The sequence below is a fragment of the Furipterus horrens genome, unplaced genomic scaffold, assembly GCF_987537825.1.
Source record: "Furipterus horrens unplaced genomic scaffold, mFurHor1.1.pri manual_scaffold_4, whole genome shotgun sequence".
Lineage (NCBI taxonomy): Eukaryota > Metazoa > Chordata > Mammalia > Chiroptera > Furipteridae > Furipterus > Furipterus horrens.
Window position 1 is genome coordinate 85421753 of NW_028327174.1, and position 22899 is coordinate 85444651.

Genomic DNA, 22899 nt, shown 5'->3' on the forward strand with positions numbered 1-22899 from the left:
TTTCAATCTTCCTTCACCCTCTCTAGTGGGCACAGAATGTGGATTTTTATCCTCTTGCAACTGAATGAATGGCAATTGCCATTGAAAACCAATGAATTCCACAACAGTGGACCTTGTGTACCAACAGCTACCTTAGCTGTAGCCATGATCTCATGGGAAAGCTAGAGATGGAAATTTCAAAAGTAAAACCAAACATTTATCAAAACATAAGTTTGAAAAGGTTCAAAGATCAAAGAAGTATAAACTATCAAGACTCAGTTCACTTTTCTTCTCTCACACCATCTATACTATCTAGGCTTGATCACAAGTGTTTCCATCCTCATTTAACTTCTTCCTCAGCAGGTGCAAGGCAAGCCCTTGGGGGACACAGCCTCTGCAGTGGTGCCCCTAAAAGGCCATAGGGTGCTGGCTCCTGGATCCACCACATGGGGTACCCAGGTATTCCACAGAGCCTGGAAGCCCAGAGGGACTAAGGAAACCAGGAGAGGGGAGAGTCACAGAGCTGCTGCTAAGTCAGGCAAAGTGAAAATTGAAAAGTGTCCATATGTTTATCAACACAGGGGATGATTAATCTCAGTTAGGGTGATTTTAGCTTCATTAATGAAAAGAGGCAAAGTTAGACTGAGATGTGAGAAAAAGATCAAGTAGATAACATTGTAGCTCTTCAGCTGAGAGGAGAGAAAAATGACAGTGGAATAGACCCCAGATTTTGCAGGGCCTGGAGTTTATAATCTGGAGAAAGAACAAAAACTATGAAAATAAAATAGCTCTAACAATAAAAATGTATTTATAGGAGCCAAGGCAAATGGGTACCTGAAGCTGAAGCTCTACCTCCACAGTCAATGTGCTAGGGGCTAGTGCTGTGCCCAGAGCACACAGGGCAGACTGCTTTCTGTGGCTCTCTGGCCACTAGACCACAAGCTCCTGGAGGACTCTGTCTCACAGTGACACACCTGACACATGACCCACCTCAGATGTAGCACAAACCAGGGGCAGTAAATGTTAATCATAGTCATATAGGTGCTTTCATCACATGTTATATGAGAATTTCAAATAGGAGAATTACTCATTCCATCTTCTCAGAGTTTTAACAGTTAATAGAGTTAATGGGAATTTGTACCTGCTTTGGATTAGTGTGAGGCAGGGTCCAATGGTGGGTAAAAGAAGAAGCATTGAGATAACTGACAAAATAATTCTCACCACAACAAAACTAAACTGTGAGGGAAGCAGTTGCGTAATGGAACACAGATCACAAAATGACAGAGGAAAAATGTTTTTATCAACACAGAAAGTTGTCTGTTATTTTGGGGGAAAATTGTGGGGATTAAAGCCAGTATTTTTGTAAAAATTCTGTTTTTGTAAAAAAAAAAAAAGAAAAAAGCCCAATTTAAAAAATATATGCGTTGATCCATGTTTGTATATATTTGTAAAATGCCCAGGAAGACACACATCAAAATGCTGACAGTGATCTCAAAGCGCTAGGATGGGTGGTTTTCATTTCTTTCTCTATACATTTTTATTTGAATTAAAATTTTATTTAAAAAGTAATCTGATTTTTAAAAAAACGTATTTTTTAAATAATAAGAAAAAAGATGGCATTCCTATTCTGAATAAATATGATGCCATTCCTATTTTGAGAGAAAAATGAAAGTGCAAGAGGAGCAAAGTATAGATACAAATAAGTCAATGGGACAAATTAAATACACAGTCATTGTGAACGAGAAAAACATTTTTTCCCTTTTCATCTACTGTTCAATGTGAGCATATGACTATGTATATGTCCTCTGCTACTCTTCTGCAATTGGAATAAAACCAGAGCCTTAAACATTGATGTCCCCTTATTCATCACCTGGGACAGTACTACTTTAGTGGATGCAGAAAACCTGCCAGTCCATAAGCTGTCACCTGCTCTAGATGAGGTGAGCACATAACTCGAGGGTGAGAGCTGACAAGTCTTGCATATCAATCTGAGGTTCTGATATTCAAGTGCATGATTATCTTGCTAGTGATGTCAATGACAGATTGGACAAAAATTAACCACACTGCAGGCAGTTTGAGAAGCACTGATTCAGAACACTTTCCCAATTATACGGCTAATGAGAACGAGGTCCAGAAGGATAAATGTCCCTTCTGAGTCACACAGCTAATCAATAGTGAAGCCAGGAGAGAAGTCCAGGGTCCTGTCCACCATACTTGCTTTTACTCCATAAGTCTGGGGTTTTGTCCAATAGAATAAAGAGTAGTTAGTGATTCCTAGTTAAGTGTTCTTAAGAAGACTGGCTCTGACTTCAAATTGAAGAAAAAACAGAACCTAAGATATTTCAACTCCAAAGAATGCATGGACATGGCTATAACTTCCTACACTCAGACCTCTAGGGATCTCCATACCTGCTCCAATCTTCAGCTCTTCCAAGAATGATTTCTGAGTCCTCTTCTCAAGCTGAACCCCTCCACCTCTATTTCTGCAGCTCTTGTTTCCCTCACATGCCACATAACCCTGACAGAGGAACTGGTGTTCATCTTACGCTCCAGTGTTATGAGCACCTTGAGCATGGGGACGACTCTTAATATGCACAACTGTGTCCTCCTTCCACAGAGCACAGCACATTGCGAATAATGTTTTCTGAGAGGAGGAAGGAAGACTAACAAAGGCAATGCATGAAGACACCAACATTAACGGCCTTTCACGAAGGAAGTGATTGGGAATCTTACTCTGGGGAAATGTAACCAATGCTCAAATCACCACGAATTTGATATCAATGATACATATTTTCTTCCACATTTTTGTTAGACTTTGTAAATGCAATAATACATAAAATGTGCAAGACATTCTTACAGTTTTCAAAACAAACATGAACTTTTTAATATTTTTTACTTCTCCTGTAAGTCAATTTCAAAGCAATGCCTTTATGAAATCTTATTACTGAATCTCTTTTCTTCTAGGAAATATAACCTTATAACCAAAGGGGTTTCTGCTCAAATAGATTGTATACCTATTTTCATTGGATGTTTGGTAATAACTGGAGACTTGAGGATAAATACTAACTACATTTTATATTAGTTTTGAATCTCACATGATATTTTGTCAATTTTGACAAAAGAAAGTATTTCCTGAAATTGTTTTCTGTTTATTCTTTTTTTTTAGGGAGAATACTTTGAAAATTCAGAAATTTGATTTTAATAATGGGATGAATTATTAATATACTTCTATTTTTGGACTAGCAAATAAAACTTCCTGTAGTCTGTAAATTACATATTTATCCATTTTCTTTTGCCTCCTAATAGTTTCCTATCATTCTCTAATCCTTTTTGGAATTTTACCTATCATTTTTCTCTTTTCATATTTAAAATATTTGTACTATCTTTACTTCCTACTCTTCCCATTTTGCTCTTTTCCAGACAAAGAGTCAAGTTTGACAGAGACACAAACATCTCTTAAAACACAGGCAGTGCCCTGGGCCCAGTGTCCAGACAGGGAGTGACACTTGCTGCAGGTGCCACCCCCTCCCATCCCCTACCTCCCCTCCCCACCTGGGATTGCTTTCCAATGGCACTAATGAACACACACGTGCAGAATTTCTTACTTGGGAATGTGATCCCTCAAGCACAAAGGGGAGAATGGTTTTCTTTTTCATAATAGTTCCAGGAAGACAACGAGTTTCTCTGAAAAGTTACTCCATATAGACATATTTCTGGCTTTAACATATTAAAAAAGGCATTAGGGGCTCAGGGAGACACATTATCCTGACCCACATAAACCTCAATCAATTTGTCTTTTCTTAGGTCTACATAAATCCTTTTCCAGTTTAAAATAATTTTTAAAAAAAACCATGGCCTGATTTATTTTATGTCTACTCCCCTCATCCCCCAGTCTGATTTCATATCCTGAGCTGGTATTTGATCATTTGCAAGGAGACCCTTTGAGAGCATAAACTGTACACTAGTGATTCTCTGACTTCAGTCATTATAAAAATTACCTGGAGGACTGTTTAAAAAAACAGACACAGAATCTTGGATCCATACCCAGAGACTATAATTCTGGGGTAGGATTTGGGTAGGTCTGGGCTGGGACCCCAAGGGTTTGCAATTCTAACATATGCCCAGGTGATTCTGAAGCTCTACTGGTCTACAGACTACACCTTAATAGCACTCTTCTGAGATCCTAACTCTTAATTATATTATGGTGAGTTGATGGCAAGGTACATTTTAATCTAATTTATGGTATGTGTTACCAACTTTTCTGGATGCAGAATAAGTAAGGGCTGTATACAACTGAAAATCATGTATCACTCTCTTTGCATCTCTTTCTCTGCTCTTCCTAAGGTGTCAGGTACAGTGTTAGGAGTCAGGATTTGAATTCCAGGTCTGTCCCCCATAGCTGGTGACCTGCAGAAAGTTACTTAGGCACTGTGGGACTCAGTTTTCTCACCTGTAAAAAGTAGTAATAATCACACTATATTCAACATCAAAGGATCACTGGGATGATCACAAGAGTTGATGCATGTAAATTACTTAGAACAGCGCTGGACTAAACTATAAAATCGATAAATGTTAGCTATCATTATTAATGTCTAGTTAAGCAGATACAGTAAAGTGGAATTAAAGGGAAACCTGTCACCAGAATCATGAAGATGGCTGACATCATTCAGGAGGTTAGCAGGCTATTTCCTGCTGCCATTATAAGCCCTCCAGGGGAGAGACAGAGATAGAGACTGGGCATCAACTGTGTTCTTTAAGCAGCTCCAGGTAAAGGCTCAGTGATAACCTGTGCTATCCCTGGTTTCCATTATGTGGCGGTTTCACTAATGGCTCAAGTCAGCAACACAGAAGAGCTCTCCTACACCTAATCACAGAGGCCAATACAGCTTCAGCAAGAAGCACCTCCAAATCAGATGTAGAAAGTTCCCAATTATAAAAAAGACACGTGACTGTCTAACAAATGTTCTATCTTATTTCATAACTAATAAGACTTTTTGTGTTCCAAGAGCCAGGTAAGAGTACCCTGCCCCTGGGCTCACAACCTGAAAAGAAAAACTGAAATAGCACGCAGCAATTAACTGAAAAGCTGGCTCTCAGATATATGAGAATTCTTTCTCTTTAAGCTCTTCTTCTTTCTAGAACTTTTCTTTTCCACTAACTTTCCCGCTTCACTTTATATTTATAGGCAAAACATAAAAGAGAAAACATCAGGAAAACATTTCTTTGATGTAAGATTTAATGAGGAGTGCTAAAGACTGATGGAGAAACTGATTTTAAGGGAATTAAAGAAACAATGCTTTATGGATGAGAACAGAACTTTAACCCTAAAGATTATGGCATAACAAGTTGGAAGGAAAGATATTAAGGAGAAGCTATAATAAAAGAAGATATCTAAATGACACTGGGTTTAATACAGATTACAATGAGAGCAGTGATAAAATATTACCAAAGAGGCTTCCACTCAAGCACAGGAAGTTATTAATAATTTGGGTAAATAGGTAAGATAAGCATTGGATAATCTAAATGCATTAACAGTAACTCACATACAAGTTTACTAAACTATTATTAATTAAAACATTAGGGAATTATTTTTAGTGAGTACAATATAATACTTAGAGGTAGGGTCTATGAGAGAAAGAGACAGAAGTTGACGATGTTCAATGAATCCATAAATATTTTTATGTAAGAAGAACCAAGTTGGTTGAGTAGCAATTAGAAAGGAAAAGCAGTTCCAAACACATTCATACATTTATAAGAGTTAAATTCATTACTTCGTTTGAATATTAGTCCACAGCAGTCAGTCAGATAAAAAACAAAAGTATAATATCATAGAATAAGAAAGCAGTAGAGGAAAGAGGAAAAGGGAAGACAAAAAGTCAACAGGGGAAAGGAAGCAAAAGTAAAGGTTGAGGTCCAGTAATAACGAAAAGAGACAATGGTATCTATAATGGCTCAACTAAGACACAACTAAGTAAATTAAAAAATTAAGTATAAACAATAAGACATTATGTGAAAGTAATTCTGAATCTCTATAAAGGATAAATATGAGGTCTGTCCAGAAAAAGTCCAGCCCTTGTTAATATAATGAGAATAATTTCCATGACATCGATGTAACCTGACAGCCAAGGAGAACGGACTGGAATGCACATGTGTAAGCAACTATGACTTCACTGTACTAGTCAGTGGGAGCAGTAGACGCCATTGACTGAGCATGTATACTGTGTGGCCAACGCATTCAAAATGACTGAGTGAGTAGAACAACGAATCTACATCAGATTTTGCGTTAAGCATGAACATTCCTCTGCAGAAATTATTTGGGTGATTCAGAAGGTCACAGCTTTGGGCAACTGGTGATTGACAGCTTTATCACAACAATGCGCCAGATCATACATCACATCTCGTGCAGAGTTTTTTGGCAAAACGTCAAATCACCCAGGTGACTCAGCCCCACCTACAGCCCAGATTTGGTGCCCTGTGACTTCTGGCTTTCCCCAAAACTAAAATCACCGTTGAAAAGGAAGAGATTTCAGACTGTTGATGAGATTCAGGAAAATATAACAGGGCAGCTGATGGTGACTGGGAGAACTGTGTGAGGTCCCAAGGTGCCTATTTTCAAGGAAACTGAGGTATCATTGTCCTGTGTACAAGGTTTCTTATATCTTGTATCTTCTTCAATAAATATCTCTATTTTTCATAGGACATGGCTGGATACTTTCTGGACAGACCTTGTTGGCCTTTACCCCTCAAGTTCATTTCCCAGGAATTCCTTGCAAAGCTTGAGTTCAGATCCCTCATGAACTAGCTTCAAGGAACTTCGCAGAGTGTCAGAAGGCTACTCATTTTTTAAACTGATAAGAACAGATTCTACACTTGATCTTAGCCAAAAGGCCGAGAAGCGATGCTACTCATTTTTTAAATCAGAGATGATAACACATATACAAAATTATTTGTTTAAGGTTATAAGTTGCAGTAAGTGTATTATGCAAAATCCATGATTTATAGTAGCTTTATTTTCACTGTTCAGGATAATTAAACTACTGAAACTTAAAAGTATAAAGTCTTTCTTTTTATATTTTGGAAAATAATTTTTTTATCCTCATCCAAGGACATTTTTTCACTGGTTTTAGAAACAGAGGAAGAAACAAACTTCTGGCCAATATGTAGGCCTAAACAGACACGCTGCGTCTCCCTCCATAACTAAGAAGGAATACAACTACCTCAAAACTAGAGACAACCAGAACTTCCAGAAAATCGAGCTGCATGGAAGTCCAACAAACAAAGATACAAAGAAATACTCATTCAGACAGGTACAAGGGACGGAGAGGATGCGGTGTGGTGGCGGCAGCGGCGGGGCAGCCGCAGTGACAGGCCAGTGGTAAGTGCAGTCACCGTTTGAAAAAGTAGGGAGGGACACCTGGGAGCACTCCCAGCATCAGACCAGACCCCACAGCACCACAACATGGTGAAAGAGGTCACTCATACTGACAAATACCTAAGGCTCCGTAACAGGTACAACAGCTCTACCTAAGACACAGAGGCAAACAAACACAGGAGCCTGTTAAGACGAGGAGACAGAGAAGTATGGCCCAAAAGAGGGAATGAATCAAGGTTCCAGTGGGAGAACTAAGCGATGAGGAGATATCCAACCTAACTGATGCAGGAATCAAAACACTGGTTATAAAAATGCTCATAGGCTTGACAGATGTGCTTAAGTATGGCAAACGCATAAGGGAAGTAGTGAAGGCTATGCTAAATGAAATGAAGGAAAATCCACACAAAACCAATGGTGAAAGGAAGGAAACCAGGGTTCAAATCAATGATTTGGAACATAAGAAAAAAAGTCAACCAGTACAGAATGAGGAAACAAGAATTGAAGAAAATGAGGAGAGGCTTAGGAACCTCTGGGACAACTTTACATGTGCCAACATCAGAACGATAGGTGTGCCAGAAGGAGAAGAGGAAGAGCAAGAAATGGAAAACTTATGTGAGAAAATAATGAAGAAAAACTCCCCAAATTTGGAGAAGGAAATAGACATACAAGTCCAGGAAGCACAAACACTCCCAAACACTCTAGACCCAAAGAGGACCACACCAATACACATCATAATTAAAATGCCAAAGGTCCAAGATAAAGAGTCCTGGGGGCAGCAAGAGAGAGGCAGATAGTTGCCTACAGGGGGGTGCCTATATGACTATTAGCTGATTTCTAAGAAGAAACTTTGCAAGCAAGAAGGGATTGGCAAGAAGTATTCAAGGTGATGAAAAGCAAGGATTTACAACCAAGATTACTCTATCTGGCAAAGCTATCATTTAGAATGGAAGGGCAGATAGAGTGCTTCCCAGATAAGGTAAAGCTAAAGAAGCTCATCATCACCAAGCTATTATTGTATGAAATGTCAAAGGGACTTACTTAAGAAAAAGAAGATCAAAATTATGAACATTAAAATGACAACAAACTCACAACTATCAACAATTGAACCTAAAAAATAAAAACAAAACCCAACGAAGCAAACCAGAATAGGAACAGAATCATAGGTATGGAGATCATTTCGAGGGTTATCAGCTGAGAGTGGGAAGGGGAATAAATAGGGAAATGGTGCAGGGATTAAGAAGCATAATTGGTTGGTAGAAAATAGAGATCGGGAAGTTAAGAATAATATAGGAAAGGGCGAAGCCAAAGAACTTATATGCACGACCCATGGACATAAACTAACAGGGGTGGGATTGCTGGAGGGAAGTCGGGTACTGGGTAGAGGGGAGCAAAGGAAAAAAATATTGGGACTACTGTAACAACATAATCAATAAAATATACTTAAAAAAAAGAGAGAGAGAGGTGAAGGGAGAGAGAGAATCAGAAATATCGACTGGTTACCTCCTGTACATGCCCCGAATGGTGATTGAATTCACAACACAGGTATGTGCCCTGACCATAAATCAAACCTGCAGCCTTTTGATGGATAGGATGATGTTCCAACCAACTGAGCCACACTGGCCAGGGCCTTTTTTTCACTTTAAATAATTTTTAAAATGTTTTAATCACAATATTGTATTCGTTTCAGATGTACAACCCAGTGATTAGACATTTATATAACTTAATAAGTAATCATCCCAATAAATCTAGTACCCATCTGACACCATGCAATTATTACAATATTATTGACTATATTCCCTATGCTGTACTTTACACGCCCATGACTATTCTGTAACAACCAATTTGTACTTATTAATCCCTTCACCTCTTCACCCATCCCCCTCAACCCCCACCCCATCTGGCAACTGTCAAAATGTTTTCTATGAGTTTCTTTCTTTTCCGCTTCTTCATTTGTTTTTTAGATTCCACATATAAGTAAAATCATATGGCATTTGTTTTCCTCTGACTTATTTCACTCAGCACTATTCCTTTTAAATCCATCCATGTTGTTGCAAATGGCAAGACTTTATTATTATTTTTGGCTGAATCATATTCCATTGCATATATGCATCACTTCTTTATTCACTCACCTATTGATGGACACTTTGGTTGTTAATATATTTTGGCTATTGTAAATAGTCCTGCAATGAACATATGGATGTATATTTCGTTTCGATTTAGTGTCTTGGATATCTTCGGATAAATACCCACAGTGTGGAACTGCTGGGTCCTTCTTTGTCTCCCGTATATAGCCATTGTTATAAAGTCCATTTTGTCTGGTATAAGTATTGCTACCCCAGCTTTTGTTTGTTTGTTTTCATTTTTGTTAAATATCTTTTGTCATCCCTTTACTTTCAGTCTGTGGGTCTTTTGATCTGAACTGAGTCTCTTATACGGAGCATATATGCATCCTCTTTTTTATCCATTCAGCCTATGTCTTTGGATTGGAGTGTTTAATCCATTTGCATTTAAAGTAATTAATGACCTATATGCATTTATTGCCATTTTATTGCTCATATTTTTTATCTTTTTTCCTTCTCCTTAGACCTTTTAAAACTTTTTTTAAATTATATTTTATTGACTGTTGTTAAAGTTGTCCCAATTTCTTTCTGTTTGCCCCCTCCACCCAGTACCCTCCTTCCCTCCAGCAATCCCCCCCTTAGTTCATGTCCATGGGTTGTGCATATAAATTCTTGGCTTCACTCTTTCCTATACTAACTATTCTTAATATCCCCATTTATTTTGTACCTACCAGTTATGCTTCTTGATCTCTGCACCATTTCCCCCTTACTTCCCCTTCCTCTCCCAGCTGATAACCCTCCAAATGATCCCTATACCTATGATTCTGTTCCTGTTCTGGTTGGTTGCTTAGTTTGATTTTGGTTTTGTTTTTTCATTATTTTTTGGATTTAGTTGTTAATAGTCGTGAGCTTCTTGTCATTTTACTGTTCATAGTTTTGATTTTCTTCTTTTTCTTAAATAAGCCCCTTTTACATTTCATGTAATAATGGCTTGGTACTGATGAACTCCTTTAGGTTTACCTTGTCTGGGAAGCACTCTATCTGCCCTTCCATTCTAAATGATAGCTTTGCTGGATAGAGTAATCTTGGTTGTAGTTCCTTGCTTTTCATCACTTTGAATACTTCTTGCCAACTGCATCTTGCCTGCAGTTTCTTTTGAGAAACCCACTGATAGTCTTATGGGAACTCTTTTGTAGGTAACTCTTCTTCTCTCTTGCTGGTTTTAAGATTCTGTATTTTTCACCTTTGGGTCCAACTTGTTTGGGACTCTGTGCTTCATGGACTTGTATGTCTATTTCCTTTGCCAAATTAAGAAGTTTTCTTTCATTATTTTTCAAATAAGTTTTCGATTTTTTGCTCTTCTTCTTCTCCTTCTGGCATCCCTCTGATGCCAATGTTTCTATGTCTAAAGTTGTCCCAGGGGTTCCTAATCCTCTCCTCGTTTGTTTCAATTCTTGTTTCTTCTTTCTGTACTGGGTAAATGTTTATTTCATCCTTCTGTTCCAAATCATTGACCTGAATCCTGGCTTCCTTCCCTTTACTGTTGGTTCCCTGTATATTTCTCTTTACTTCACTTCATACAACCTTCACTTCTTACCTTATTTTATGGCTGTACTCAATCACTTCTCTGAGAATCCTGATCACCAGTGTTTTGAACTCTGCATCTGATAGGCTAGCTCTCCATTTCATTTAGTTCTTTTTTTGGTGTTTTGTTCTGTTCTTTCATTTGGGCCATATTTGTCTCCTCAATTTGACAGTGTCCCTGTGTTTGTTTCTGTGTATTGGGTAGAGCTCCTTTGACTCTGTGCCTTGGTAGGATGGCCTTTAGGGTCCAGTGGCACAGCCTCCCTTATTATCCAAACAGGGTACTCGAGGTGCACCCTTCATGTGGACTGAGTACACCCTCCTCTTGTAGTTGGCAAATCAATGGGAGCGATTTACTCAGGCTAGTGAGCTGCAAGGACTGGCTGTGACCACTGATGACCAACCTCTTCCCTCTGTGGGGGAACAGCTGTGCAGAGGCAGGGTGGTGGTACTCTGATGTGGTCTGTAGCTGTCCATTTGGTGCGCTGGCCCTGGGGTTTCCCTGAGTGATGTAGGACAAGGTCAGCCCTGACCTGTGTTTGCCCAGGGCACCCTGCCTGAGCTATAAAGCAATATGAGATGGCTGCTACTTGTGCTGGGCTTGGAGTTCACTAAGGCCAGCTGTTGCTTGTTTGATAGGATTTAGGAAGTTGTGATGCATGAGTCAAGACCAGTCATTCATATGGAAAAGCAGATTCAGTGGGCCAGTAAGTGGGTGGGGTTGTGTCTCCGGGGATCTCCAAAGCGGATCAAATGGTGCTAGCTGGGTTGATGGAGCCTCAGATATGGCACCACCTTGCTGTCTCTGTGCCTGATAGTTTAGAAAAGAGACAGTGGCCTCTGCTCGCCTTGATGCCAAACACTTCAGTTTTTCCCTGTATACCACTGGTGCTTTTCAAGCTGCTACCCTGGTGCTTGAGTTCAGAGGGAGTGAGTCTGAGTAGGTGAGTCCGTGTATGGTTTCTTTAAGGGGAATTACACGGGGATCCAGCAGTTTCTTCCACTGACTCAATCCCCACTGGTTTTTGCAGGCAGAAGTCGTGGGGACTTATGTTCCTGGTACTGGAACCCTGGGCTCAGGGGCCTGGTGTGGGGCTGGACTTCTTGCTCCTAAGATATCTCTCCTGAATTTTAATCCACCACACGTGGATGAGATACCACCTTGTTCCATGTCTATGTCCCTCCTACCCATCTCAATAGATGCGGTTTCTTTAATTCCGTAGTTGTCAGACTTCCATTCAACTCAATTTCTGATAGTTCTTGCTGATAGTTGTTCTATATTTTAGTTGTAATTTTTATGTGGTTGTGCGAAGAGGTAAGTCATGTCTGCCTATGCTGCCATCTTAATTGGACCCTACCTTATCATTTCTTATAATACTGGTTTGATGGTGATGAACTTCTTTAACTTCTTCTTGTTTGGGAAGCTCTTTGTCCTTTGATTCTAAATGGTAGCTTTGCTGGACAAAGTAACCTTGTTTCATGCCAATCTCGTCTGGTCTGCCAAGTCTCTGTTCAGGAATCAGCTGACAGTGTTATGGGAACTCCCTTTAAGGTAACTGACTGCTTTTCTCTTGATGCTTTTAAGATTCTTTGTATTTAATCTTTGACATTTTAATTATGATGTGTCTTTGTGTGGGCCTCATTGGGTTCATCTTGTCTGAGATTCTCTGTGTTTCCTGAACTTGTATGTATTTTCTTCACCAGGTTAGGGAAGTTTTCCTTTATTATTTTTTCAATTAGGCTTTCGGTTTTTGCTCTCTTTCTTCTCCTTCGGGCACTGCCACGAGGTGAGTGTTGGTATGCTTGAAGTTGTCCCAGAGGCTCTTTAATCTACCCTCATATTTTTGGATTCTTTTTTCTTTTTGATGTTATGATTGGGGGTTCCTGATCATTTTCCAAATTAATGATTTGATTTTCTGCTTCTTCTACTCTCCTCTTGATTCCCTGCAATGTATTCTTCATTTCAACTGGTTTTGTTTTTTTAATGTTTTATTGATTGTGCTGTTAAAGTTGTCCCAATTCCTTTTCCCTCTTCTCCCCTCCACCCAGTGACATCCCCCCTCCAGACGTCCCCCAACCTTAGTCCATGCCCATTGGTTGTGCATATAATTCGTTTCAACATCTTCCTGTCTACTCCACTCCCTCCAACTATGCTTAATTCTTGCATCATCTCCCTCCCTTTCCCACTTCCCCCTCCCCCTAATATGTTCCCCATACCTATAATTCTTTTCCCACTCTCTTTGCCTATTAGTTTGCCTTTGTTTCAATTCCCTAGCTTCTGTTGTTGGTTGTTGTGATACAGTTTTCATTTTAATGTTCATAGTTTTGATCCTGCTTCTTCTAAATAAATCCCTTTAACATCTCATATACCAGTGGTTTGGATTTGATAAACTCCTTCAATTTTACTTTGTCCTGGAAGCACTTTCTCTGCCCTTCTATTCTGAATCACAGCTTCGCGGGATAGAGTAATTGTGGCTGTAGGTTTCTGCTTTTCATTCCTTTGAATATTTCTTGCCAGTCCCTTCTTGCCTGCAGAGTTTCCTTTGAGAAATCAGCTGATAGTCTAATTGGGACCCCTTTGTACATAATTCTCTTCTCTCTTGCTGCTTTTAAGATTCTCTCTTTATCCTTAATTTCTGACATTTTGATGATAATGTGTCTTGGTGTGGTTCTCCCTGGGTCCAGTTTATTTGGAACTCTCTGTGCTTCCTGGACCTGTACGTCTATTTCCTTCCCCAAGTTAATGAAGTTCTGCTTTGTTATTTTTTCACATAATTTTTCAATTTCTAGTTCTTCTTCTTCACCTTCTGGCAACCCTATAATTAAGATATTTGCTCTCTTACAGTTGTCCCAGAGGTTTCTGAGCTTCTCCTCATTTTCCTCACTTTTTGTTTCCTCTTTCTGCACTTGTTGACTGTTCCTTCCCTGTGTTCCAATTTGTTGATTTGATCCCTGGTTTTCCTTCCCTCATAATTTGTTTTATATGTGTTTTCGTTCATTTCAGCAGCACTATCCTTCATTCCTTCCCCGTCTTGATTAAGTCCCGCTGTTATTTCTGTAAGCTGTCTTATAACTATAGCTCTGAATGGAGCCTCAGAAAGATTATCTATCTGTTCGTCCATTAATTCGTGTATTTGCTTTTTGGTCAGCAGCGTGATTGGTATCTCTATCATTATCCCTGCCATCCTGACAGGTTTGTTACCTTTCCTTCTTGAGCGGGGCTGTCACACCTCCTATGCTATAGGGGGCAGAGCCCTGTGCACTCATCACTACCGGGCGACCCTTCTTACCACATTGTGGCACTTTTTGTGGGGGCGGGGGTCCAAGATGGATTCCTGCCGTTTACTCTCCACTGAGAGACCAGGAGCCTCCTCCTCGGTCCCCACTCCCTCTGGGCCTCACAGTCCGAGGCAAAGGAGGTCTGCCTTCCCTGGCATTGGAATCGTGAGCTGACAGGTCAGGACTGCAGCCAGGGGTGCTCCCGTGGCGCTTCTTGCCTCCCCTTAAATATGTGTGTCTGTGCTTACCGCTGTCCCACCACCCATCGCTGCAGCTGCCACTGGCGACACAGCTTGATTTCTCCACCCTGGCTTCACTCCTCCTACCGGTCCGGAGGAGCACCACTTATTTATAACTTCTTATTTTGGACTTCCATGTAGCTTTATTTTCTGGAACTTCTGGTTATTTCTGGTTTTGCGGTAGTTTAGTCCTTCTTAGTTGTGAAGGGAGACGGAGCGTGTCAGTCTAGGCCTCCATCTTGGCCAGAAGTCCACTCCACTGGTTCATTTTTATGTTTCTTATCTCTTGGATGAAATTCTAAGTTCATCTACTCTTCCCCTAAATTCATTCAGCATTCTTTAACCAGTGTTTTAGACTCTGTATCTAGTAGGTTGCTTGTCTCCATTTGTTTAGTTCTTTTTCTGGAGTTTTGTTCTGTTCTTTCATTTGGGACATGTTTGTCTTTTCATTTTGGCTTCTGCCTGTGTTTGTTTCTATGTATTAGGTAGAGCTGCTATGTTTCCAGGTCTTGGTAGAGTGGTCTTATGTAGCAGGAGTCCTGTAGGACCCAGTGGCATAGACATCTGAGTCAACAGAGCTGGGTGCTCAGATTGCATCCCCATGTGAGCTGTGTACATCCTCTTGTTGTAATTGATCCTTCATTGCAGTTGGCACATCAACTGGAGGGATTTACCAACATGTCAATTGGCTAGGAGGACTGGCTGTAATCACCACTGAGGATCCGCTGTGCAGGGGCCCACCCCATGGAGCAGGACCTATTTCTGCAGGGCTCTGGTGCCCACTGAATCAGTCCCTGAGTGTGTCGCTTGTGGAGGTGGTTGGGTGGTGCTTTGATGTGGTCTGAAGCTAATCTATTAGTCTAAACATTAAGTCTGTAAAATAACTTAATAAATTTATTTGTATTGTGCAAAATTACAATTACTTGTGTATTAGTACAATCCACTAAAGACTATATTGAATCTATTGCATTTCCTCCTGTTTGGAACTCACTCTGACAGAACTTTATCCTAAACCTAAAATTTTAGTTATTCTTTTTTCTTTCATGCCAGAGAAGGTAAAAAATTTTCAACTTCATTTTATTGACATAAGCCCAACATCACTCAGCTGAACTACAGAAGGTTGACATTTTGAAAATTAACAGACAGTTTTCGGCCCATATGAGATACCTGTTCCCTTATTTCTTTCTTTTTTTCCAGTCTCTTGAGTTTTGTTGCATATTCTTGAACTTCTTTTAATCCAATATCTGTGCAGAGACGAACCAAAAAACGCAAACCTAAATTTTGAAAAATATATTTAGAAAAGTATTTGTGCACAGTGTTGAAAGTATAACAAATCATTAACCTCAGTCTTTTGGGACATAGCAGCAATGCTTGCAGTGTTTGTCTCTTGAAAAAATGTTTTATAGAAATGTACACTTGAAACCTATATAATTTTATTAAACCATGTCACCCCAATAAATTAAATAAAATTTTTTAAAAAATACCTGCACTCTGCATTCTCTGGATCTGGAAGGACAGACTTCCCTGAAGGGGTTTAAAGGGATTCTCTTCACCATCCTGTCCATACCACCTATATCAGAAACCTTCCCACATTACCATCTACCTCCTTATCTGCTTTTTCTTCATGACACTTCTGACTACTGACATATTCTATGAGTGTGTTGTCTTTGTCTTCCCACTAGCAAGCTCCATGACAGCAAGGACATTCATCTGTTTCACTTTGTGCTCAAGTGCTACACCAACACAGTAGTCACACGCCATAAGAATTCGTAAATAAATGACCTATTCATGACCATTAATGTTTTGCAAAGTAACAGTATTAAGATAATTTAAAATGTCACACATCAGCATATAAATTGACTATGTATACATTACAAATTCATAATAAGCTAATTTGTATTTTCTACAAATAATACACAACTATTTCTCTTTTCTATCCATCACTAGGAAGAATGACTTAGAATTATTTAATCTTAAAATAAAAATTATTGTTTTTGGTAGATCTCTGCTGAAATTTAGTATGTCATCTGTAACTTCAGAGAGCATGTCAATTTTTGATAAATGAAGAATATATTTTAAGACTGAATTATCCTGTTGGGTTTACCAGAAAACTACTCTGCTCAAAACAAGACATTCCACAGGTGCAAATGGTTTCCTAAGACTCTAGTTAAGGTAGACTATTGATGATATTTGTTTAGAGTGAATCTTAAACTATCTGTAAAGAAAAGAAATTTAGTGTTGCTTGTAGACACTTCCTTTAATGATCCAGTGCTGAGGTGCTCCAGTTATTGCAGCAATCCTGTCCCCAGGGGACACCTGGAAATGTCTGGGGACATTTCTGTTTTCCTAACAGTGGTGTGGGGATTGGGGAGGGGAATGCTACTGTCATCCAGCAGGTAGAGGCCAGGGGTGCTGCTAAAACACTCTGTAATCCACAGGATTCAGAATGGTCCAGTTCCAACGTCAGTGGGACTGACTGCCCAGCTGATTTTTGGGTTCATCAATTCCACAAAAGTATCACTGCTTTCTCTCATTTAATCTGTAATTCACCAGTTTCCTAATGTGATTGAGACTGAGAATCAAATAAAAAGCTTTAAATAAAGAAACAGGAAAAATTAGACATCTGGGTCCACTGCAAATCTAACTGAGAATCTCTTAGATAGGGCTACAAATCTGTACTGTGACAGGGAATCCCCCCAAGTAGCCTGTATCCTAACTGGCTTCTGGAAATCGCTGCTGCAGGTTAATAAATCTGCTCTAATTAGCACTAGAAACTCCTTGCTTCTAAGCTACCAGCAAGGACACGGTTCTGAGCCATCTGCTGCTCAGTTTTTATAAAAGCCAATGTGAGGAAACTTAAAAGGACTGGGCAGTACCTCTAAAACCAAGGTCAGACTGGGCCACTGGGAAACTTGGCTCAGAAAAGATTGTTTTTACTGAATTGCAATGTGCTGTTTTGTGTCATTATCATTGTAGGACAAAATTAAAAACAGTATTTTTAAGAATGTTACTTTACTTGCTGTAGGGATGTTTTAAAGTCAGTAACTGCTATATCTTTCAATGACTTTATCTACTGTATCTCTCAGTGTCTCAACATGAATGAATTAGAAGTTGAAAAAACGTTTCTTCTTCCCAAGGATTGGCTTTTTATTTCCTCATAAACAGTAAAGATTATACAACAGAATCCCTTTTATCTCTTTCCCTTAGCTGCAAGGCTATTCAGGGCCAAATGTACATTTTAGGGGGGATGTACAGCAAATGAATATAGTTAGTTTGCATTTTTCTTAATTCTGATTTGTTGTTATTGCTATAATATTTCACATTGCTACTTTAAGTTACATCAAATCCACAGTACATCAAAATGGGAAATATAGATTTGTTTACAACTGAAGAGAATTCACTAGTATATGTAACTCCATCAACAATTAAATTCTCTAAAAATGTGTGCTTATATAGTCCAATTCTCTGATCCTGTAAACTCCTAAACACACATATGTACCACAAATATAGGTTTGTATCTATGTATGCAATTACTGTAGCAAATGTAAAATAGAATATAAAATGTGACAATCTGTACTTTCAAAGTTACAAAATGTAATCTCACTTACATTCAACATTTTCTGGAAATTTTCTGTGAATATCTTTATAAGTATCTAATGCTTTTTGGTAGTTACCTACAAATTAAAAAGAAAAAGAAAAAGAAACACATTAGCAGATTACAGAAATTAAAAAGGTTCATCAAAACATTAATTTTAATCCAATATACTGGCACCACTTAATTGGTTTAGGAGGAAGATTTTCACAGTTCTTAACATAACTTCTAGAAAAAAACATACAGATAAAATTGAAAAGGGCTAGAGCATAAGGGAATGGATGATGGTTAAAAGTTAGTTCTACTTCTTAAAATAAATGTTAGTGGTAAAAAATTAAGATCCATTCAATTTCCTAAAAATTAAAGACTATTTCAAGTGAACAAGTGACAAATTTAAAATAATTTACATGGCAAACTAATAATAACTTTAATGTCATTCACTTAGTTAGAACAGATAAAAAATAACTGTTTTGTATTTTCATTTTGAAACATTAAAATGTTTATAGAAAATATTTGTTTTGTAATAAAATAATTGAGCTTCATGTAATAGCAAAGAATAGAAAAGATAAATTTTGGGTCAAAGGTCTTGGCTAAAATCTCAGTAAATGAGCTATGAATCTCTCTGGGCCCTCTAGAGGGATGGCCATAATAACCTCAAAGAGGTGCTGTGAGAATTAAAGAGAGAGGAAGCATCTAACTCACCGTAGGTTCTTAATAAATATTAGTTTCTCTTCTAACCTGCCCTTCAATAACTCAAGACAGTTTATGTCTTTTAATTATTCAGTACACTCTCCATGTAACTGACATGGAAATATAAAGAGGCAATAAGAACTAAGTTGAGATAAAGTGTATGTATACAGTATAATTATGTTGTATGTTATCCGACAGGACACACAGTCACATTAAAGATCAACCCTCTCAATGATTTGAAGACGACACAGTATGTATTTTGATGCTATTATGAAGGAGTTCACAGAGGTCCATCCAGAAAGAAGCTATGGCACTGGGCAAGAGCACCCTGTTAACACTGACAACAAATTCTTCCCTGGGATTGAGGAGTTTCTTTTTCCTGGGTCATTTGTATACTCTACAAGAGGGATCCTGCTTAATCTCTGATATTTTTACATCACTCACTTCAGTTCATTGAAAACTATTAATATCACTATCCTTCAGGACAGGGATCTGCAGCACAGGACATAACAAAGCAGTTGCTGGAAGCACAAGTGAAGCTACACAACGATGCCTGGTATAAAAATAGAGCCCCAGTGCTCCATCCCTGGGCCTGCCTCAGGCTTGGAGGTGGAGGAAGTCTCATTTATGTGGCTATGCACATAGGACATTTAGAACTAGGTGACAGAAAGTGGAATATAAACTGATGTGTAGAGAATGCTTGTGAAAATGATTACATGTTCACTTTGAGAGATAAATCTGTTTTTAACAGTGGTGTTGAAATGCATGACTAAGTATAACTGTTTTCTGTCTGTAGAAATTATGTTTTTCATATAATGCTTCAATTAAGTGTAGTTATCAAAAGTTAATCTTCTAATAAACAAAAAGGGAACTGGAACACATTTTATGCATAATTACCTAAAGGACAGAAGAAGCAAAACAGATTGAAAATAAATAAAATAAAAGCATTTTTACCACTTCTTCTGAAACAACTAGCTACCATCAGCTGCCATTTCACCTGTGTGGGCCTATAAAAGAAATAAATGATATAAAATTAGAGTGGAAATAAAAATAATCGGAGGCAGTCAAAAGACTTATAAAGTTACAGATCTATACCAACTTTCCACTTTTTGATCTTTCATTAGATCATCTTTATTATTGAAAATAGCATATATCAATTTCCTTCATTATTATCTGTTGTATTTATATTTAAATGAGTCCTTTAACCTGCCCTGGCTGGGTGGCCTTGTTAGTTGGAGTGTCATCCTGTACAACAAAAGGCCACAAGTTCGATTCCCAGTCAGGGCATGTTCCTAGGTTGCGGGTTCGATCTCTGGTCAGGGTGTGTATGGGAGATAACTGATAGATGTCTCCCTTTCTCTTTCTCTCAAAATCAATAAACATATCTTCTAGTGAGAATTTTTTTTTAAAAGGAGGCCTTCAATCTAATTCACACCATTATTAGACATTTTTAGGAGAACTATTAACCTTTTTTAAAATCCTCACCAAGGATGTTTATTGATTTTAGAGGCGGGGGGTGGGGGGGGCGGGGAGAGAGGAAGAGAGAGAGAGAGAGAGAGAGAGAGAGAGAGAGAGAGAGAGACATAGATCGGTTGCCTCCCATATGAAACCCGACTGAGGGTGAAACCAGCAACCTAGGTATGTGCACTGACCAGGGATAAAACCTGCAACGCTTTGTCGTGTATGGGACGATGATCTAACCAACAGAGCCACCCAGCCAGGGCATCACTGCCTTCTATTTTAAACATTATTATTACTTTTGCCATAATCTCAGGCTTATAAATTTAGGCTTAGGCTTGCAAATTTAGTACCTAAGAGGTAGTTTTGACCCTGTTTGAATAATTAGGCTTCAACTAAAGAGAATAAAAAGATAATTCTATTCATCCCTTTTCCTCCTTAAAATTTTGTATAATAAATAACCATAACCAGGATTTCTAAAGATGGCTATTAGAAATATATAAGAATACAGGTCTTTTACCTCCTTGGTTACGTATATTTCTAGGTACCTTATTTTTATTTGCTGAAATAGGAAATGGGATTGTTTTCTTAGTTTTTCTTTCTGAGAGTTCCTAATTTCTTTTTTTCTCTCTTTTTGTAAAGGTATATATTTATTTTTTGAGCAATGGGAAGGGAAGGAGAGAGGGAGAGAAATATCATTGTATGAGAGAAACATTGACTGGTTGTCTCTCACATGCCCCCAACTGGGGATCTGACCCATTACCCAGGCATGTGCCCTGATCAGGGATCAAACCAGTGACCTTTTGGTTTAGTGAGATGATGTCCAACCCACTGAGCCACACCAGTCAGGGGGCCACTGATTTCTGGATATTAATTTTGTATCCTGCTACTTTGCCAAGTTCATTTATTAGATCTTGTAGTTTTTGGTGGAGTCTTTAGGGTTTTCTATGTACAATATCATGTCACATGTGAAAAATGACAGTTTTACTCCTTCCTTTCCAATTTGGATGCCCTTTATTTTTTCTTTTGTCTGATTCCTGTGGCTAAGACCTCCAGTACTATGTGTAATAAGAATGGTGAAAGCGGACACCCCTGTCTTATTCCTGATCTTAAGGGAAACACTTTTAGTTTTTGCTCATTGAGTATGATGCTGGCTGTAGGTTTTCCATATATGACCTCTATTATACTGAGGTATGATTCCTCTATTCTCACTTTGTAGACAGTTTTTTTTCTAATAATAAATGGGTGCTAGATTTTATCAAATGTTTTTTCTGCATCTATTGATATGATCATGTGATTTTAATTTTTTATGTGATATATCACATTTATTATTTTTTAATTATATTTTATTGTTTATATATTACAATTGTCCCAATTTTAGCCCCTTTGCCCCCCTCCGCCCAGCACCCCCTTTCCCTCAGGCAACCCCCTCCCCCCCATTGTTCATGTCCATGAATTATGCATATAAGTTCTTTGGCTTCTTCATTTCCTATACTGTACTTTACATCCCCATGACTATTCTTGAACTATCAATTTGTGCTTCTTAATCTCTTCACCTTTTCACCTATTCCCTCAATACCCTCCCCTTCTGGCAGCCATCCAACTGCTCTACATATCTATGATTCTCTGTTCTCCTTATTGCTTAGTTTGTTTTTAAGATTCAATTATTGACAGATAAGTATTTATGCCATTTTATTTTTCATAGCTTTGATCTTTTTCTTAAATAGGTCCCTTTAACATTTCACATAATAATGGTTTTGTGATGATAAACTTTTTTAGCTTTTTCTTGTCTGGGAAGCTCTTTATCTGCCCTTCGATTTTAAATGATAGCTTTGTTGGATAGAATGACCTTTGTTGTAGGTCCTTGCTCTTCATTTGGCAAAAAGAGGATATAAAGTATCACCTCACAAGGTCCAGGTTTGCAAACAGGAGGTAGCCTACCTGCAATTCCAATTGAAAAAGGACACTAGGATCATTATGGCTGATTGAAAACAAGCCATCACTATAATAAAAGTCCCAGAGAACCGGAGGCAGCTTTATGGACTCTTACAGAGTACAGGGTTTTGCTGAATTTGGAATCCATACTTTGCCCTGATAGCAAAACCACTGTATAATTCTCTGAAAGGACTAGACTCTGAACCCCTTGAGTGGATGAGAGACTGTCAGATAGCATTTGATACCTTGAAAGAAAAAACAGTTTCTGCCCCAGCAGTAGGATTGCCCAATTAACAGAAACCTTTCAAATTTCACATTCATGAAAGGAAAGGAATTGGACCTGGGGTACTAACCCAGACCCTGGGAAATACCCCTCAATCCATAGCCTATTTCTCAAAGATATGCCTGTGTGAGGACTGGCAAACTGACTACATAGATGCCTAAAATCAGAGGAAACTTTAAATTTTTATTATATTTTGTAGATACCTTCTATGGATGAGTAGAGGCATACCCCACCAGAACTGAGAAGATAACTGAGATAGCAAAACTGCTACTCAAATAAATAATTCCTAGGTTTGGATTTTATCACAGCATTCAAAGCAACAATGGACCATCATTCACTTCAGAAATCTCCCAGAAGATATAATAGGTACTACAGATTCATTGAAAACTTCATTTGTCTTGGAGACCCTGATCTACGGGGAGACTGAG

General features: G+C 38.5%; 1 protein-coding gene and 1 pseudogene across 13 annotated transcripts in view; both read right to left on the minus strand.

Moving 5' to 3' along the window:
* Nucleotides 1-22899, minus strand: part of IFT88 (intraflagellar transport 88) — a 148087-nt gene that overhangs the window by 19956 nt on the left and 105232 nt on the right. For all 13 annotated transcript variants that reach the window (XM_090273698.1, XM_090273692.1, XM_090273693.1 and 10 more), the window contains 3 exons: nt 19750-19802; nt 18122-18187; nt 15681-15787 (listed from right to left, as the gene is read on the minus strand). In XM_090273698.1, the coding sequence (XP_090129824.1) occupies nt 15681-15787; nt 18122-18187; nt 19750-19802 (226 nt within the window). The remainder of the gene's footprint in view (nt 1-15680; nt 15788-18121; nt 18188-19749; nt 19803-22899) is intronic.
* Nucleotides 6756-6879, minus strand: LOC150012328 (U2 spliceosomal RNA; annotated as a pseudogene).